The 15,581-nt window shown below is 42.6% G+C and overlaps 1 protein-coding gene across 1 annotated transcript; it reads right to left on the reverse strand.

The window, feature by feature from the left end:
* lfng (LFNG O-fucosylpeptide 3-beta-N-acetylglucosaminyltransferase) lies at positions 1–8,278 on the reverse strand. Its single transcript, XM_053493044.1, has 8 exons — positions 7,747–8,278; positions 3,305–3,353; positions 2,928–3,030; positions 2,681–2,834; positions 2,511–2,596; positions 1,832–1,997; positions 1,622–1,707; positions 1–1,515 (listed from the first exon to the last, which is right to left on the reverse strand). Exons 1-8 carry the CDS (start codon positions 8,161–8,163, stop codon positions 1,449–1,451), a joined length of 1,128 nt encoding a protein of 375 aa, XP_053349019.1. The 5' UTR covers positions 8,164–8,278; the 3' UTR covers positions 1–1,448.
* Positions 8,279–15,581: the final 7,303 nt, after the last annotated feature.

The raw sequence follows: 15,581 nt of genomic DNA on the forward strand, positions 1-15,581 counted from the left end.
TTTAGTTTCTCAGCAGGTATGCTGTTTTTTTATTCAAAAGTTTATGCACAGTTACCACAGTGGAGTACTACAGTAACTCCATCAGGACGTGAATCCCTGAGAGAAAGGCATTTAACAATCGGAGAATCCAGATACTGGAGTATAAATTACAGCCATTAGCACAATACTAAGCAAAAAAAAAAAAAAAAAAAAGCAGTCATCAGAACAATGTCTGATCCATGGGTATAAGCGAGATACCATCTAAATGACTATGTACATGGCACAGTATACAAATACTGCTTTAATATAATACAGTCTACCCAATGTGGGTGATTAAAATAAATTTTAAAAAGAACCAGAGAAAGTCTCTGTAAAGGGAACACTGCCATTGCTCATGTAACGACCAATAATCACAGAGATCGAGTTCATGTAACAATCGAATGTGTGGAGCTTTTGATGACTGATTTGGACTCCGACACATTAAAACTCAATTTAAAATATTGGACGAGGTCCAATCCTCTGAAAAGTTTACAGGAGCAATGAGCAGTTCTTCACCCAAGCTGTGCAACATGCCGTGAAGTATCTCTCGTAGGAAAATTAACACAGAGATATTTAAAATTATCACAAAAATGTATGCCAAGAGTGTCCAAGTCATGGCATTAAAAATTGAATCATTTTTAGGGCTTGGGTTACATCACACAGCTTCAAGGCCCGTCATCACAATCATTTTCAGAACAGTAAGATAGAAAAGTGCTTCATCCAAACGTACCTCAGATTCAAACAATCTGACGGCACAGACGGAAATTGCCTTTTGCCAGCACAAATTATATAATAAATTATTATATTATACAGCTCGTCATTTTATACAAAAGTTAATAATAATAGTATAATAACACTGAAACTGAAAATGAAACCAACAACGGAATTACCCTTCATCTAATTATGTCGTCCGGAGTCCTTTACAACTTAATATATAAAGCACCCATATATAAATTAAACTCAGGATTGTTACCCCCAGGTCTGAAGTTAAAATCCCGACTTGCATTTGGAAAAAGATAAAAAGGGCTTATATGTACTAAGCATGTAAAGCTGGCAGAAAAAAAGGCATGGACATTTATAAAAACGCATTCTATGAGAATTGCAATGGATACAAGCAATATGAAGGACGTGAGCGCAGCTGATTGCCTGTGAAGCTTGGTGCCGAAAGACAGTTTTCCTGACGGACGCTAGGCCACACTGCTTAGCGCACAGAGAGGAAGCTTACGCACCAGGAAGGAAGGAAAGAAGGAAGTGTCCGAAGGCAGGCCGCACAGCAGCCCGGTATAAAAGTGAAAAGAAAAACACGAGAGGCCACGCCGCACTGCAATGTCAAACAAAGCAGCCCATGGGCCAATACCACACTGGTCCCCGGTGCCTTTCAGATACTGAGGCACAGTCGGGACGAGGATACAGAACAGGAGCTGGTTCCCTTAATAGGCAACCTGAGGAGGACACCATGGAGTATCCGGGTAGAGCAGACAGTGCACGGATTTAAATCTGCAAAAAAGACATGGACAAGACAGAAATAAATTTTGATTCCACCATGAGCGGGTGTAACATTTATTTATGTATTTATTTATTCATTTATTTAAGCATTCATTACCTGGATGGATCCTCTTCAACCGGGAAAACTCCTTTCATGTTGATGATATTCCTCTTGTTCTCAAACATACCATAACTCAATGTAATCTGAAACAAAGAGACCAACACATTGAGATATTTAAAATTCAGTACAAATTAGAAATGATGACCAGCATCATCATCATCATCATCATCATCATCATCAATTTCACAGGAAAAATCTTAAACTCACCTGTTTCTGTACTTCTGATCGGGACACCTGTTGCAGGTTCTCCAGATGTGAATGGAACAGGTTGCTGCGCGTCAGCGGAACCCCGAGCACCGACTCGATGATGTAGCCAACGGTGCAGTCATCAGGGAGACGAATTTTTTCTGCGGTGTTCATAAAATGGCCACCACTGAAAAAGAGAAAGGAGATGTAAGGAGACATAGACGGCTTAAATCTCTGAACATGAAGGCAAACCCAAACTATACAGCACTAAAAATGTCTTAGGCAAACTGTTTAGTACAAAGTTCCCTTGGACTTTATATTATTATTATTATTATGATGATTGTTATTAGGACTTTATTATCGAGTTAGTACAAAACATTTCTAATTTCCACACAGTATTAAACACAAAATGAAATATTACAGAACAATACTTCTCTTTAGAAGAAGTGTGTGTGGTTCTGCAGGATGCTCTTTAAATTTATTAGATCATTTTTAATAAAGGATTATTGATTTTCCTGCACAAATGGTACCCGAGACTAAAGGGTCCTCAATACACTGCCATGCCAAATACTGACTTGGTTTAATTAGTTACAGTTTTCTGGCCTTTAGAGTTTTGGTTTTAAAGCCATACTTGCTCTATAACATTTTTTAGCATGTGCCTAAGGCTTTCACACGCTACCGCAGGTGCTACATATCTCACCTTGCCCAAGGACTCATTTTCAGCGCGAGACCGCGGCTGACGCAGAAACCAGCTCCTCCGGTGGCAAACCAGAAATTAACAGGTCGCTGAAAAGAAAGGATCAGTTTGAGCACTCTGGCTTCACGTCAATCTAAATTTACATTAATCGCATCACATCTTTAGTCTTTTACCATCTTGTTGTCTCCGAGTCTCTCTGTTGCCTCAATGGGCCTGTCCAGGCTGGGTTTGCCGATGTACAGGTCCTGAGTGTGAGGGTATTGCGAGAGCAGCTGGACGAGAGTCCTGACGTTCACATAGTTGTCGTCATCCACATGGCAGAACCACCTGAGGAAGGGGGCGGAGCCGGGTCACTACAGATGTTACGGAGAAGTTCATAAGACTACAGAAGTGTGTGCTGAAAAACCCAACCACACTCACTTTTTTCCTGATTCGATAAACTTGTCGTACTCTACAGCCATCTTGCAGGACAGAGCCTGGCGACTGTGAGCAGCCGAGCAGTTGGTGTTGATGACGTGGTTTCCTGCAGGGAGGAGAGGGCAGATCTGGGTCAGCGCACACAATACCCCCTCCAACCTTTCATCAATTCATAAAGTCCTGTCTCTTGACTAATGCACATCACTTAAATCTAAGAGCGAACAGGCGTCTCCACACATCTCTTCATAGCATTTGGCCCGGAGCTCAGAGCAAGATGTTCATGCGGATTATCTGGCCGCTTTCAACCGATTCCAACTTTGAACAACCAGGAATGTCTGCCCTCACTGGGGTCACAGCGGTCATATCTAGACTGTACTCACCCATTTTCTTCTTTAGCTCCTCATCCTCGCCATCTGTGAAGATGTACGTCTGTGGAAACAAAGAACATTCACGGTCAGCTCTGTTTTCTTCTGTCTGTCATGAAATCAATACAACAAAAGATAACGCAAAACAGGAAGCGGTTCGGTCTAAATGCGTCATTGTGTGCTATTTATTTCATGCAGGCTGATTGGGGGTCATTGTCTGTTTTAAACCGTGGAAAACTCTGTCGGTTAAACAAGCCAAGCTCAACCCCACTGCATAAAAGAGGCCTTGTTGCTGCTTTTTAAGCTCTCCATGGTAACGGCTCCAGAACCCCAAAGTATCCCAGACACAGAACAAAGACAACAGCAGACTGCCCCACCCACCCCCATTTTACACACCCCATCACCCCCCTCCCAATTTATTCCCTGTCCTTAGACACCCCCATTTTATCCACTTCACATGTCTAAATGCTATGGAACTCTCCAAGAGGCTGCACATGTGAAATTAATCCACAAGCCTTCAGGAGAAGAGTGACAGAGTTTCATTGTCAGGTCAGGACAGAAAGCGTTGCTCACGCAGCTGCAGCGCAGTGAGAGTGAGGTATGATCGCGCTCCTTTTACAGGAAGGGACGGTGGGAGGAGAAGGGCTGGATTAGACACTCTTTTGTGGCGGATTAGACCGAGCAGGTGCTCGGGAGCGGCAGGAAGGCCGCCGTGCTGCCACATTACTCGCACCGCCTGATGAAAGAGCGTCCACTGTGAACCTGTTTACACTGCAGCTCAGGTGAGACAGCACCTGCCACCGGCTGCTTTGTCACAGACACGTGTCAGAACAGGCCCGTCTGGCCATGGCCTCCGACACACACTCACACACACTCACACTCTAACTGCAGCCTAATTGACTCCACTGTTGCTTGGCCTTTGTGCTCAGTTTGTCAAAAACAGCCTGAACTCATGCCAGAGGGTAGCTTTTTGTCAAACGTCCTGCTCTGGACAAACACACACTCATTTGCCATTATGCTGTGGCTTTTATTTTCTTTTAACCTCGGGTGCTGTCATGGTGTGTTTGATTGGTTTGCAGAGTAAACTTTGAGCAGATGTTCAGCGAGAGATGCCGGACTCCGGTGCCCACTGCCTCTGTTTGTACAGCGAGGCCCGTCTGCTGAAGGATCACTGCTGTTTGCTCTCGGTTCCTCTAAAAGGGCCAGGCTAATCATACGAGCAGCTGCCAGCACCGGCTCCTCACAGACAGCCTGGAAAAATGGGAAAGAAGTCTCCGAGCTGATTAGTACGTGTGAGCCTCTGTCTTTGTGCACGCCTGTGTGGCCATTTAGCCCTAATTCAGTTCCATCGACACCCACACCTCCCTCTCGTCCCGTCCTCCGAACAATGCAGAGTGTTTTTGAGATGACTAAAGCCCTCGCTGGGGGAAACTAGAAATATGTTTGGCTGCATTTGCATACAGCTGCAGTGGTTAACTAAAAAGCGGTTTCCCCATAGCGAGCCCTTTGTTCTCCAGCTTCACTCTTTAACTGAACTATCCAATTATCAAAGGAGATCGATGCCAGAAACCCAGTGATTTGTGTCCGCTTGTTTTTTTCCTCAGGTACAGATGCAGACAAAAATTTTTTTAAACCTTATTGTTCCACTCACATAACACGTTTCTAGACATTTTTGTGGATTTCCAACTAGATGGCATCCACATCTCTAAAGCTGGCGCTGAACAGAGAGAGCACAGAGCCTGACTGGCTGTCTCCAGCTCCCCGGGAAGGAAACAAATAGGCGCTCCTCCCTCCATTAGCCGCCCGCTCAGCCTGCTTTCCTGTCTGTGCCAGGCCGAACCACAGTCTACTACCGCCCTGTTCCTTTTATTTCAAACAACTGAACAGGAAAATGAGAACTGGACTAATATAGCTACCTGGGGGAAAAAAATTGACACACATGCACAATATGTGGTGAAGGCTGCTTTTTGTGTTAAATAATGTTGGTAGAATTCAGGGTCCGTGTGTGTCTGTGTGTAACTGGACACCAGGCGGCACACAGTACAGACAGAACTCTTTTTATTGTTGTAGAGTTCACTTGATGAGGAAAGCTCCATTGTTCCAGAGGGGAAACACAGAAACAACGGAAACCAGGAGCCGAGGTCTGAAACAATGCCAGCAGCAGTGGATTGGACTGAAAAGTAAAAACACTACTACTTTAAGAAACAGAACTATATGTATGTAAATAATAAATCCCATTTTGCTAAACAATATGGTTTTTCTTCTGTTCGACCTAAATGACAATAAAAAAAACCTCTTAAGAACTTTAAAAAAACTTAACTCACAATTAAGGTCTTATTTCTAAAATCTGATCTGATAATAAGGGCAGATGAGAAGCATGAGGTAGGATTGGTCAAATTTTATCTGGGAAAGTTTCTGGTTCCCAGACAGCCTGGGAAACTCACAGCCACAGTATCAACATTAGGACTTGATCAGATCTAACTTTATTATTTACCCATAAACAGTGCAGGCGTGTGAGAGCTGCTCATCACCCCGTATACAGGGGGGGCCGGGGGGGGGGGGGGGGGGGGGGGGGATAGATGTTTAATTTTTAGCACCATGTCTAGAATCAAGTTCTGTATTCATAACAGGCTCAATGATATAAATAATAAATTAATGACAATGTAAACATGAATACAGTAAAGACGCAGGCACAAAAAAACGTCAAGCTAAATAAATTAACACAACTGAGTACAAGATATTTTAAAATGTAAAATCATTTAAATGTAAGATTTTAAAGTTTTTACTCTGAGTTTTGCATCTACATGGATCATTTTACATTAATCTGGAAGATAAATTTTAAATCTATTGGTCAAAGATGTCCTTAAAAGACCTTACTGAGTAATACTTCATACTGCCAGATATATTTGAGGATCCAGTCTCAGGCCCACATGGCTCTGTTCATCAGGCTTTTATGCTGATCGCCTCCCAGGACATCTGCCAGGCAGTTCCCATGCTGCACATCAAACAATTCACAGCCCCCTCTAAACACTAGTTTGGCACTGGCCCTCTATTGTTGCTTGGGAAAAAAAGGCCTTGGACTAATCCCTAAACAGTTCAGATGACAATTCCTGGGATTTCACATGCAAAGGTGTTGCAGGACACAAGACTGAAATAACCTTTCCAATAACGCGAGGATTCATTAGTGCTCAGGCTATTGTTCTCTGAGGCCGAGCCACCTGGCACCCTTTCGCTAGGAACTCCCACTTGTATTTGGGCTTGTTTTGGTCTTTTATGACCGCAGCGCTCTCTAGCAGCTGTCCACATTACAGCCTTCTGTTACATCTTCCTGCTGCCAACGTAACTTGCATCACTCACCGTACACACCAGGATGAGCGGGGTTCGAGACTCACTCTGCTTCGTTTGAAAGTTATTTCTCTGGGCTGAATGAGTGGAGGAGGTGTGGAGGGATGCTGGGATACGTAGGCATGAAAATCCAAGCTAGACTTCTTATCTAAACTCCTGTGTGCTCTTATTCAGCTCTCTACACACACAACAAAGCAAAGTCGTGAGCGCAGGGAGCATAATCTGGCTCCACTTTGATGCTCTTGGAAACCTAGAAACTCTTTGGTCCGAGTCCGATGAAGAAAGTGACTGAAAGTGTGAGAGAATTAGACAGAGTACCTGTTTCTATGGCCCTGACAACCATGTTCAAATGACTGATCAAAGAAGGTGGCGGTGTTTGAGGGATTGGGAACAAATCTCAAAAGAACCAGAGTAGGACACATTTCCAGAGTGTGTGAAGCGAATTAAACTGACTTTTTCTGGAGAAGGCATGACTATTCTCAGTAGTGAATAAAATTACTTTGACTGTTCAAGGTCGTGTCCTGCCAAGTGTGCTGAGTGAGCTTTTGTGGCCCACTATAAAAGAGACCCATTTCTCAGAACTACGTTTTCAAACTCCTCAGCATGCTTCTCAGATCTCTCAAACTTTCCTATAGATTCTGAGCCTTTGTCTTAACGAAGCCCTGCTTTTTTTTTCAGTGGTTCAGCCACTGCCTCGGCTCTTTGGTTCCCATGGAGAGCGGGGAGCAAAGGCCTGGGAAAGCTTTTCTTTGCCCTTCAGAAAGATGCTTTGTTAGTCCTGGAAAGGGGGACAGCCCGAGTCCGCAGCCCTGGTGCATCCCCTGGCCCTCTGCATTCACTGGGAGGAGGACCACAGACAATTGGGGAGAAGGAAGAGCGGGCGGGCGGGTGGGGGGGGGATGGGGGGGGGTATATCTATGTTGCGGGACATGTTCTATGTACTTATCTGTTAAAGGTTCTGATCCAGGTTTACTAATGAATCAGTTCTTATGTCCACTTAAAATGTTCTTTGGGAGAGTATCATCACTGCATCCTCATCCTACACACCATCCTACACACTCTACAGATTAAGGGTTCAGACACGAAGTGTTCGGATTTAAGACTAAGCTCACCTGCTGCACGTTCCTTGAGATCCAGGTTTCCAGGAGCAGGTCAAGCCTGGGCTGGTGGAACTTCTTGGTGGTCTTCACGGCGATGAAGAGGTCCTCAGGACGCAGCTGTTCCGCGGGAGCGCCGGACGGAGCCGCGGGTTCGACACTGGGCCTCTCCGCGTCCCTCCTGCTCCGCGTCAGCTTGGAGAAATACGCGGAGAATCCGCTCCTTCCGGTTCCGTCCTGCGCCGCTCGCTCGCCCTGCGCGGCTACATCCCCGTCCGGCTCGGACACACTCTGCAGAGCGCGCGTCCCGAGATCCGCGTCTCCGCCGTGCGCGCTCCTGCGCTGATGAGCGAACAGCACGAGCAGCACGGCGCAGGTGACGGCCGCTCCCGCCGCGGACAGCGCGTGCTTCCTGCTCGAGCTCTTTAACATGATGAGAGAGATCTGAAACGAAGTTACGGTCCCGCGCGAGCCCGCCGCATAACACACACACACACACACACACACACACCGCGCGGTAACGAGACCTGGGGTAATAAAAGCTGCCCTCTCCACACAATCGGGGTAAAATACACCGCAGTGTGTGCCTGAGGGTCCTTTATAAGCTAGCCCGGATGACGCCCCGCCCACATGGGCGGGTCTAAGTCGGATGTAGAGCGGGAAGTACCGCGCGCGCACACAGACTGAGGAGCAAATAAACTCCTGAAGTCTGAAAGAAAAAACAACTGGTTTAATAAATGATCATATATTTAATAAAACTTTACACACGGACTCGGTGTCTCAGCAGCAGGCAGTGTCGACTCTCACATGTCAAGGGTTGTGGGTTTGAAGCTCTGCTCGTGTGTGTCTGTGTGTGTGTAGCTCACATGTTCCCCCTGTGCATGGTGGGTTTTCTCTAACCATGTCAAAGACGTGATGTAGGCTACTGTGTGTGTTTGTGTGTGTGTGTGTGGAGGACTGTGTGTCCCACCTTCTCTCCCTGAGCTCCTGGTGACCCTGCACATGATAAACAACATGGAAAATTAATAAGGATATAAAACTATGAATCAGTGTAATTGTATCACTTTAATCTATTTAGAAATGTTATATTAAAAATATAATTAAATATTTACTATATTTACAATTATTTCATTAAACCACTTACAACTTTTTATAGCAGTCAGCTGTTGAGCTTTAGAATAATGTATAATGAAGCACATTAGTGTGACACATGAATAAGTAAAAAGATAAAAGATAAACTTTATCAATTGTAGTACCAGTGATTTCATTAACAGTATCAATGTGCTAGACCCCGGGTCACTAGTGAAAAGTGCTAGTGCTTTCATTTGTATTCTTTTCTAATTATTGCAATTATTTTCATTATAAATATTATTATTGATGACAATTTGAGTAAAAAGTAGAATATGCAGAGATTCTGACCATCTTAGAATCTTAGAATTTTAAAACTTTAAAACCTTAATAATAGTGAGCACTTGAGTTTATGCAAAACCTGAAGATTTAGATCATATGCTCCGGTGTCTCATCTAAACACATACTTCAGTAAGAGAGATAAAATATGAGGAAAATCTTATCTGTTCTACAAAGGTGCTAACGTGATCAATATCACATTCACTTTTTTTATATTTGAAATATTAAAACATTAATTAATTCCCAGATTGTCAGCGTGGTCTCAGGCTTTTGGACTCGTCTGTATATTTACAGGTGAACAATGTTTTATTTGCCGGATCACCAACACAGTTTGAGTGTACTTTGTCCGTTAGATCAGTTAGATTAAGCATGCAGTCTATTGCACAAGATCAGTCTGCTAGTAAAAATCATGTTTGTTGGAAGGATCAAAAACCTTACCAGACCACACTCAATAAAACAAAAGATAAGACGACAGGTGCTCTGGATGATTAGATCTTCTCTTTTTAATGAATCCCTATGACAAGAATCCGGCTCACAGTTGACAGTTGGTTCCAAAGTGTGCCTGGGGGTTGCTTTTCAACAATTTATTGCTCTGTGTATGTGCCAATTATGTACACACCGGGTCTCATTTATCCCATTGATTTATATAAAGTTAAGTTGTGTGTAATTGTTTTCATTGACCAAGCTGAACTAAACAATTACAAAGGTTTTGATATTGCAGATTTTCCTCATTCTTATTTAAACATGGCAATTCAATAAAAAAAATTTTTGTATATGGTAAAACATTGTTACAAAGCACTTTACAAAAAAAATTATCAGTTTGTCCTTAACCAATTCTAATCAATGCTACACACCTTACACTTTGTGTAAATCCACCTGTGATCGATTTACAAATAAATTCATTTATATTTATAATTGTGTAAAATCACCTCTGCTTATCCTATATCTTTATCTCATATCTTAAAAAAAACATATTTAAAACCATTCTGAAGACTAACATTGTCATTTTTTTTGTCATATAAAAATATTATACATATAAAAAATGTAAACATTCTAAAGACTAACATTGGTTCATTGTCATTGTCATGACCACCTCTACACAGTAGTTCATGCATATCTGTAATACATAAGCTCCAAATTCCTGCCATTCCTCAACCACAGCCCATTCAGCCTTTCTTTGTCAATTCTTTCCAGCTGTCTTTATTACACCCTTGCGTGCATCCATAGTACTTGCTATAAGGAATGTGGCATTTATGTCATGTCACGTTTCATTAGCTTTTGCCTTTGTTGTTTGCTTTGGACTAAATGTCGGTGTGCTCTGCATGGTCCTTCAAGATTCCCCTTCCTGAGCAGAGAGGCCATTGGGTTAGTGGGATACTGATTGACCCCAGGCATGAGTTCTGCGGACTGCACGCTGCAGCAGCTGCTGTTGGCACAAGCCGACACGAGGATGGAATGCCTGCTTCCTGTCAAAAGCTACAACTGCCAGTTCACTACTATGAAAAGTCCAGTGTTTGGTCACCACCGTCTGCATTTATGAGTACAGCAGTAATAGCAGTACTAGATATTATGAGATTTAATTCAAATATTAATATTATAATTATATATCAAATAACCTCATGAGCAATCTGTACAAATAACAGAAAGCAATTTGGCTCAAAGTTGTTTGAATTTATATGATAATAATAAAAATAATTATACAAACCAAGTCACACAAATTGTCAAAAATCTACAAGGACTGCATTATGTCAAAAACACTTAATTTGGCACTACTGTGAGCCAAAAACAAGAGAAAACATGGTTAAAACTTATTTAAACAAATTATTTGAATAATTGTGTTACTTTCACCAGATATATATTTACTTTTCCAGTGGTTATAAAAGTAACTAAATATTGCAATGTACCTGCTTGTATGAGTCAAACCGAGACTTGTGATGAAATTTCTGGTAAATGGAGGAATGAAATTAACATTTACAAAAGACATCAAGGACGGTACAGTGACGCACCTGTCATGCAAATGTTTTAAAGAAGGACGTACAACCCTGAATGATGATCCCACTCTGAGCCTACTGTGGTCAGTCCTGTAAACATTTAGCTATTGTTCCAAGCCATTTACACAAATTTTGGCCATTAAAGGAGTTCCTAGGAGGCCAGAGTTTCAGACGTGAAGCAAGAAGGCCGATCATGTCTCCAGCGTACTGAGAAAACTTTCTACCCTGATGGTGTCCAAGCACTAGTGAGACATTTAGAGATTATATAGAGAAATAAAGGAGTTTTTACTCTCAGGCCTGTGTTCTGTTATTCTACAAACAAAAGTCCCGCTTGGACTTGAACGACTCCACATAGAAAGGATGGTATTGTATGGTTTAATCTTTTAGTGTCACCTACAACCAAGCAGCAATTTTTATGGCCAACAAAAAGGGCATAAAAAGAAGTATGAGAAACCAGGCAGAGGGGTTGTCCTCATGGCCCCTGTTCCCCTTGGATCATTGGCCCCTTTTTCCCCTTGCTGCACAGATACTTCACTAAGGGCCCTTTCTTTAGATGCCAGGAACAATAGTGTTGGTTAAAAGTGGCGCTAAAACTGCACAATGTGAAGGTTCCGCTCGGACTCCGTATTCAAGTACCCCAACCACCTCCTCTAACAAGCCTACCAAAAAAAAATTCCTTTTCTTTCTTTCTTTCTTTCTTTCTCCTTTTCTTCTTCTCAAAGCAGACCCCGTCCCCCTCCCCCAATCCCACAAACCACCATTGCCACATCCCGGATCCTTCCTCTTTCACTGTGCTACCACCGAATTCCTTTGGGATGAAAGATCCCGCTCGAGTGCCACCCACTTGCCCACAAGAATCCCAAAGGAAAAGAGAAAGACACAGAAAGATAATAAATATGTCTAATGCAGCAATCTCGCTCACACCAGGCTGGTACAGTAAACATGTACGCCATCTTTGGGATGGAGATGATCACACTGTGGTTTATTGAAATCTGTGTGTGATGTATAAAAATTTAGCCAGCCATGATGGCAACTGTTTAAACATTGCTCTCTTAGATTTTAAGTGTTTCACCGAGCATGCCCGACACACACGGTTATACTTATCTTATCTTTCTATTCAATTTAACTGGTTTCAAAAAACAGAGTAGGACTCTGGCCCTGATTAAATGGTTTCCACAGTCTGTAAACAGGGAGATCATGAGTAATTAGAGCGGTTTGACTGAGGTAAGCACGCGGCATGTATGAACCGAGCATGTCCTTCTTTCATCTGGTCTTATTTATGTTTTCATCTTTGTGTTTTCTCTTCCCTCTGACCGTTCAGCTGGTACCCTGCTTTTGAAGAAACCAGTTAAACTCGCACCAGATGGATAAGAGGACAAGGTCTGAAGGCTTTCCCATCATCTTACTGCACACTGGGTATCAGCGCATGCTTTTGATTTCGAGCTCTATCTCCACAGTCTGATGTCTGTTATTCTACATAATGGACCATCTAAAATCTAATATTTATTTGGTGGTAATTGTCTGTCTCATGCTTTTTGATTGTTTTCAAGCTAAAATAAAATTTTGCAACATTTTACTCAGACACGTTTACTTTCATTAAACCACTTGGTAGCAAATAACCTAAAGAAATGATTAGCAATTTTTTTTTTCTTTCTTGTGAATAGTTTTTACAAAGGGTTGCCAGGTCCACACTCCGGTAAACCTTTCAGTTCTGACAATCACCCGAATAGTTTAAAAACTAACAAGTAAGCACTGAGACCTCACAAAGGCCCAAACGTCCATTCTTCTTCTTCTTCTTTGTCTTTATTTGTCTATCTGATGTAACGACCATGAAAAGAATTCACATTCAACCCACTGATTCTAGACAGTAGTGTCTCCCCACAGACTTTAAGTCTAGTGCATGACTTTTTGGCTTACAATGGTATGGTTGAACCGAGACTATTTACATCCCATCTGGCCCGAATTTATTCCAGTTGATGGAAAAAGTATCTGGACATTGTTGGAAGATGAACAAAAACATTATTTATTTGTTTTTGGATCAGAACACTTTCCTGCCTGTTATAAATCCTGTGGGGAGCGTCCTCTGAAGTGGCGCCCCGAGTAGAGGAACACGAAGCGGCATCAGATAGGCCGCAGGGTCCCCCGGCTCTCACTTTGTCTGTGACCTGTAATATTATCAGCGCAAGAACGACCATGCAGGCAGAATAAATGCTGCTGTTTGCTTCTGACGGAGCTCTGCTGAATGAGCTGTGTTTCTTTCTCATGCATCTTACAAACACTTGAGCAAAAAACACTGAAATGTGTGCTTCCTTTCCAGCTTTGTGGACCAGTTCTAACCACCTAAACATGTGTGCTGACATGCGCCCCTCCTAAAGTCCTATCATTGCTTCCGAGTCCAGCTTTGGCTTTGGTGAGGTGTGGACGGCTTGATAAGCATTTACTGCAGATGTTTGAAGCCTGGGGTATGTGAGGGTGCCAGCTGCAGGAGTCCTGACTTGTGCTTTGTTTCTAGCATGTCCAATGGATTATGGAGCAATACGGTAATGGGGTGGCTGACCAGTCTGTGGGGGTCAGATTACACCACACTTAAGTTGTTTAACAGCGGTTTAAATGGATAGCATGTGGTACAAATAGCATGTGGATTACTGTTGCCAAAGATGGCAAAATAATAGTAATAATTATAATTATAATTATAATATATGCAGATATACAGTAGTTGAAAGTCAGGTTACAGTAGTTAGAATATATAATAGATTATGTAATCCTTGCAGGGAAATTTTTCATGGCAAGTTCACTTAAAGCAGGCAATGCAATATGTATAACATGCATCTGTTATTTGCTATACACATCTGAACATCCTGATTTGGTGCGTGTGTGTGCATGTGTGTGTAATGTGTGTGCTGTGGGATATCATCTTTTTGCTCCAAAGTTACTGAGGGCCTTTTATTTTTGCTACAAAGATTTACAACTGATGAAGTTTGATTAGTAGTACAAGGATTCACACATTCTGTGCGTTACACAGTGCACGCTAGGCCTTACTCTGTAATTTGTTGTAATAATAATTGATGCCTTTTTGATAAGTTTTCTGTAGCCTTCAAGTCAATACTGCGAGCAGCGGTCATGTCCTCTCAGAGACCACTGCAGTCGTGGACATTCAGCGAGTGGAACGCCTGATCCTTGAAACTTAACCTCGCTGACTTGTGGAAGAGACGCATCTGAGTGTATGAACTGTACACACACTCATTCACCAACACCACTCGCACATTTCAGGAACTCGGCTGGGAGTTAGTGCCACGCCCCCGTACAGTCCTAACCTCACTCCAAGACATTTACACGTCATTAGAGGAGCTCCAGGGAGGCCAGTGTTTCAGATGCAAAGTAGGCAGTACTGAGAAATCTCTCTACCTTGATGGTGTCCAAGCACTAGTTAGACACTGGGATAAGTGCATTAGTGTATCAGGGGATTATATAGAGAAAAAAAGAGAGTTTTTACTCTCAGGACTGTGTTCAGCTGTAAGGTTCAGCTCCTTGTGTTGTCTCTTTGTAACACAGCTGGAACCTTGAGGTCCTTAACCCTCGATTACACATTCCATGGAATTACACACACACACACACACACACACACACATATATATATATAACTTATTACTATACTATATTACTATATATAATAAGTAATAAGTTGATTTTTAAATGTGCGATTACTTATATAATAATCACAGCTATGAAAAGTGTTACCCAGTGCTGTTGGTGCAGTCATGCCATAGATGAGTCCCAAGATTTAATCTACCCTGTGTGTTCACAGGTGATCAGGTTCATAAAAGAAAGAGAAGGTGTTTTCACTGATGGGAATGTAGCTTTTTGGCCTTGTCTCTAAAGCATGGGAGTGGAGAAGCCTGGACAAGAAGCTGGCTGTGTGCAGATAAATTGGCCCAAAAGCCCACAGAAAGCCTTTCTTCAACCTATACTGGTCTCTTTTGTCCTTAGAAGCTACCTTGCTGAGTTAGACAATGGGGGGAGCCACTGGAAACTGAGCCATGCTCCTGCACTGCCTGGAGCCGATTAAGACCCAAAGCACTACTGTAGCGCTCTCTCATCAGAGCCGCATTCTCATTCAAATGGCTCAGTGCATCTCAATGGGCCTCTAGAAACAGCAGCTGCATGGCAACAGTAAACGAGATCCATCTTGTGGCTCAGAAGTGTTGCTCTCTCTCTCTCTCTCTCTCTCTCTCTCTTTGTAAGTGGTTGAGTAGTGTACATTCATCACAAGTAATTTTTTTCTCACTTAATAACTAATTAAATATCTGTCCAGGACAGCTCTAATGCTAAAACACCAACATGATAGTAACAGGCTAAATTAATTCCTAGAGCTCTCGTGTAATATTCATCATAGGTCCAATAAAATGAAATGCTGATTATTAGTCTGAAGCACCACTGGATGGAGGATCCTTA

The sequence above is a fragment of the Clarias gariepinus genome, chromosome 3 (assembly GCF_024256425.1).
Source record: "Clarias gariepinus isolate MV-2021 ecotype Netherlands chromosome 3, CGAR_prim_01v2, whole genome shotgun sequence".
Classification (NCBI taxonomy): Eukaryota; Metazoa; Chordata; class Actinopteri; order Siluriformes; family Clariidae; genus Clarias; species Clarias gariepinus.

Bases quoted from the DNA above. Each gene is read 5' to 3' on its own strand.
- lfng (XM_053493044.1), bottom strand. From the start codon at position 8,163: ATGTTAAAGAGCTCGAGCAGGAAGCACGCGCTGTCCGCGGCGGGAGCG. The intron at 3,354-7,746 runs GTGAGCTTAGTC...TTGTTTCCACAG, and splicing joins TCTCAAGGAACGTGCAGCAG to ACGTACATCTTCACAGATGG. The intron at 2,597-2,680 runs GTAAAAGACTAA...CTTTCTTTTCAG, and splicing joins GACTCGGAGACAACAAGATG to CGACCTGTTAATTTCTGGTT.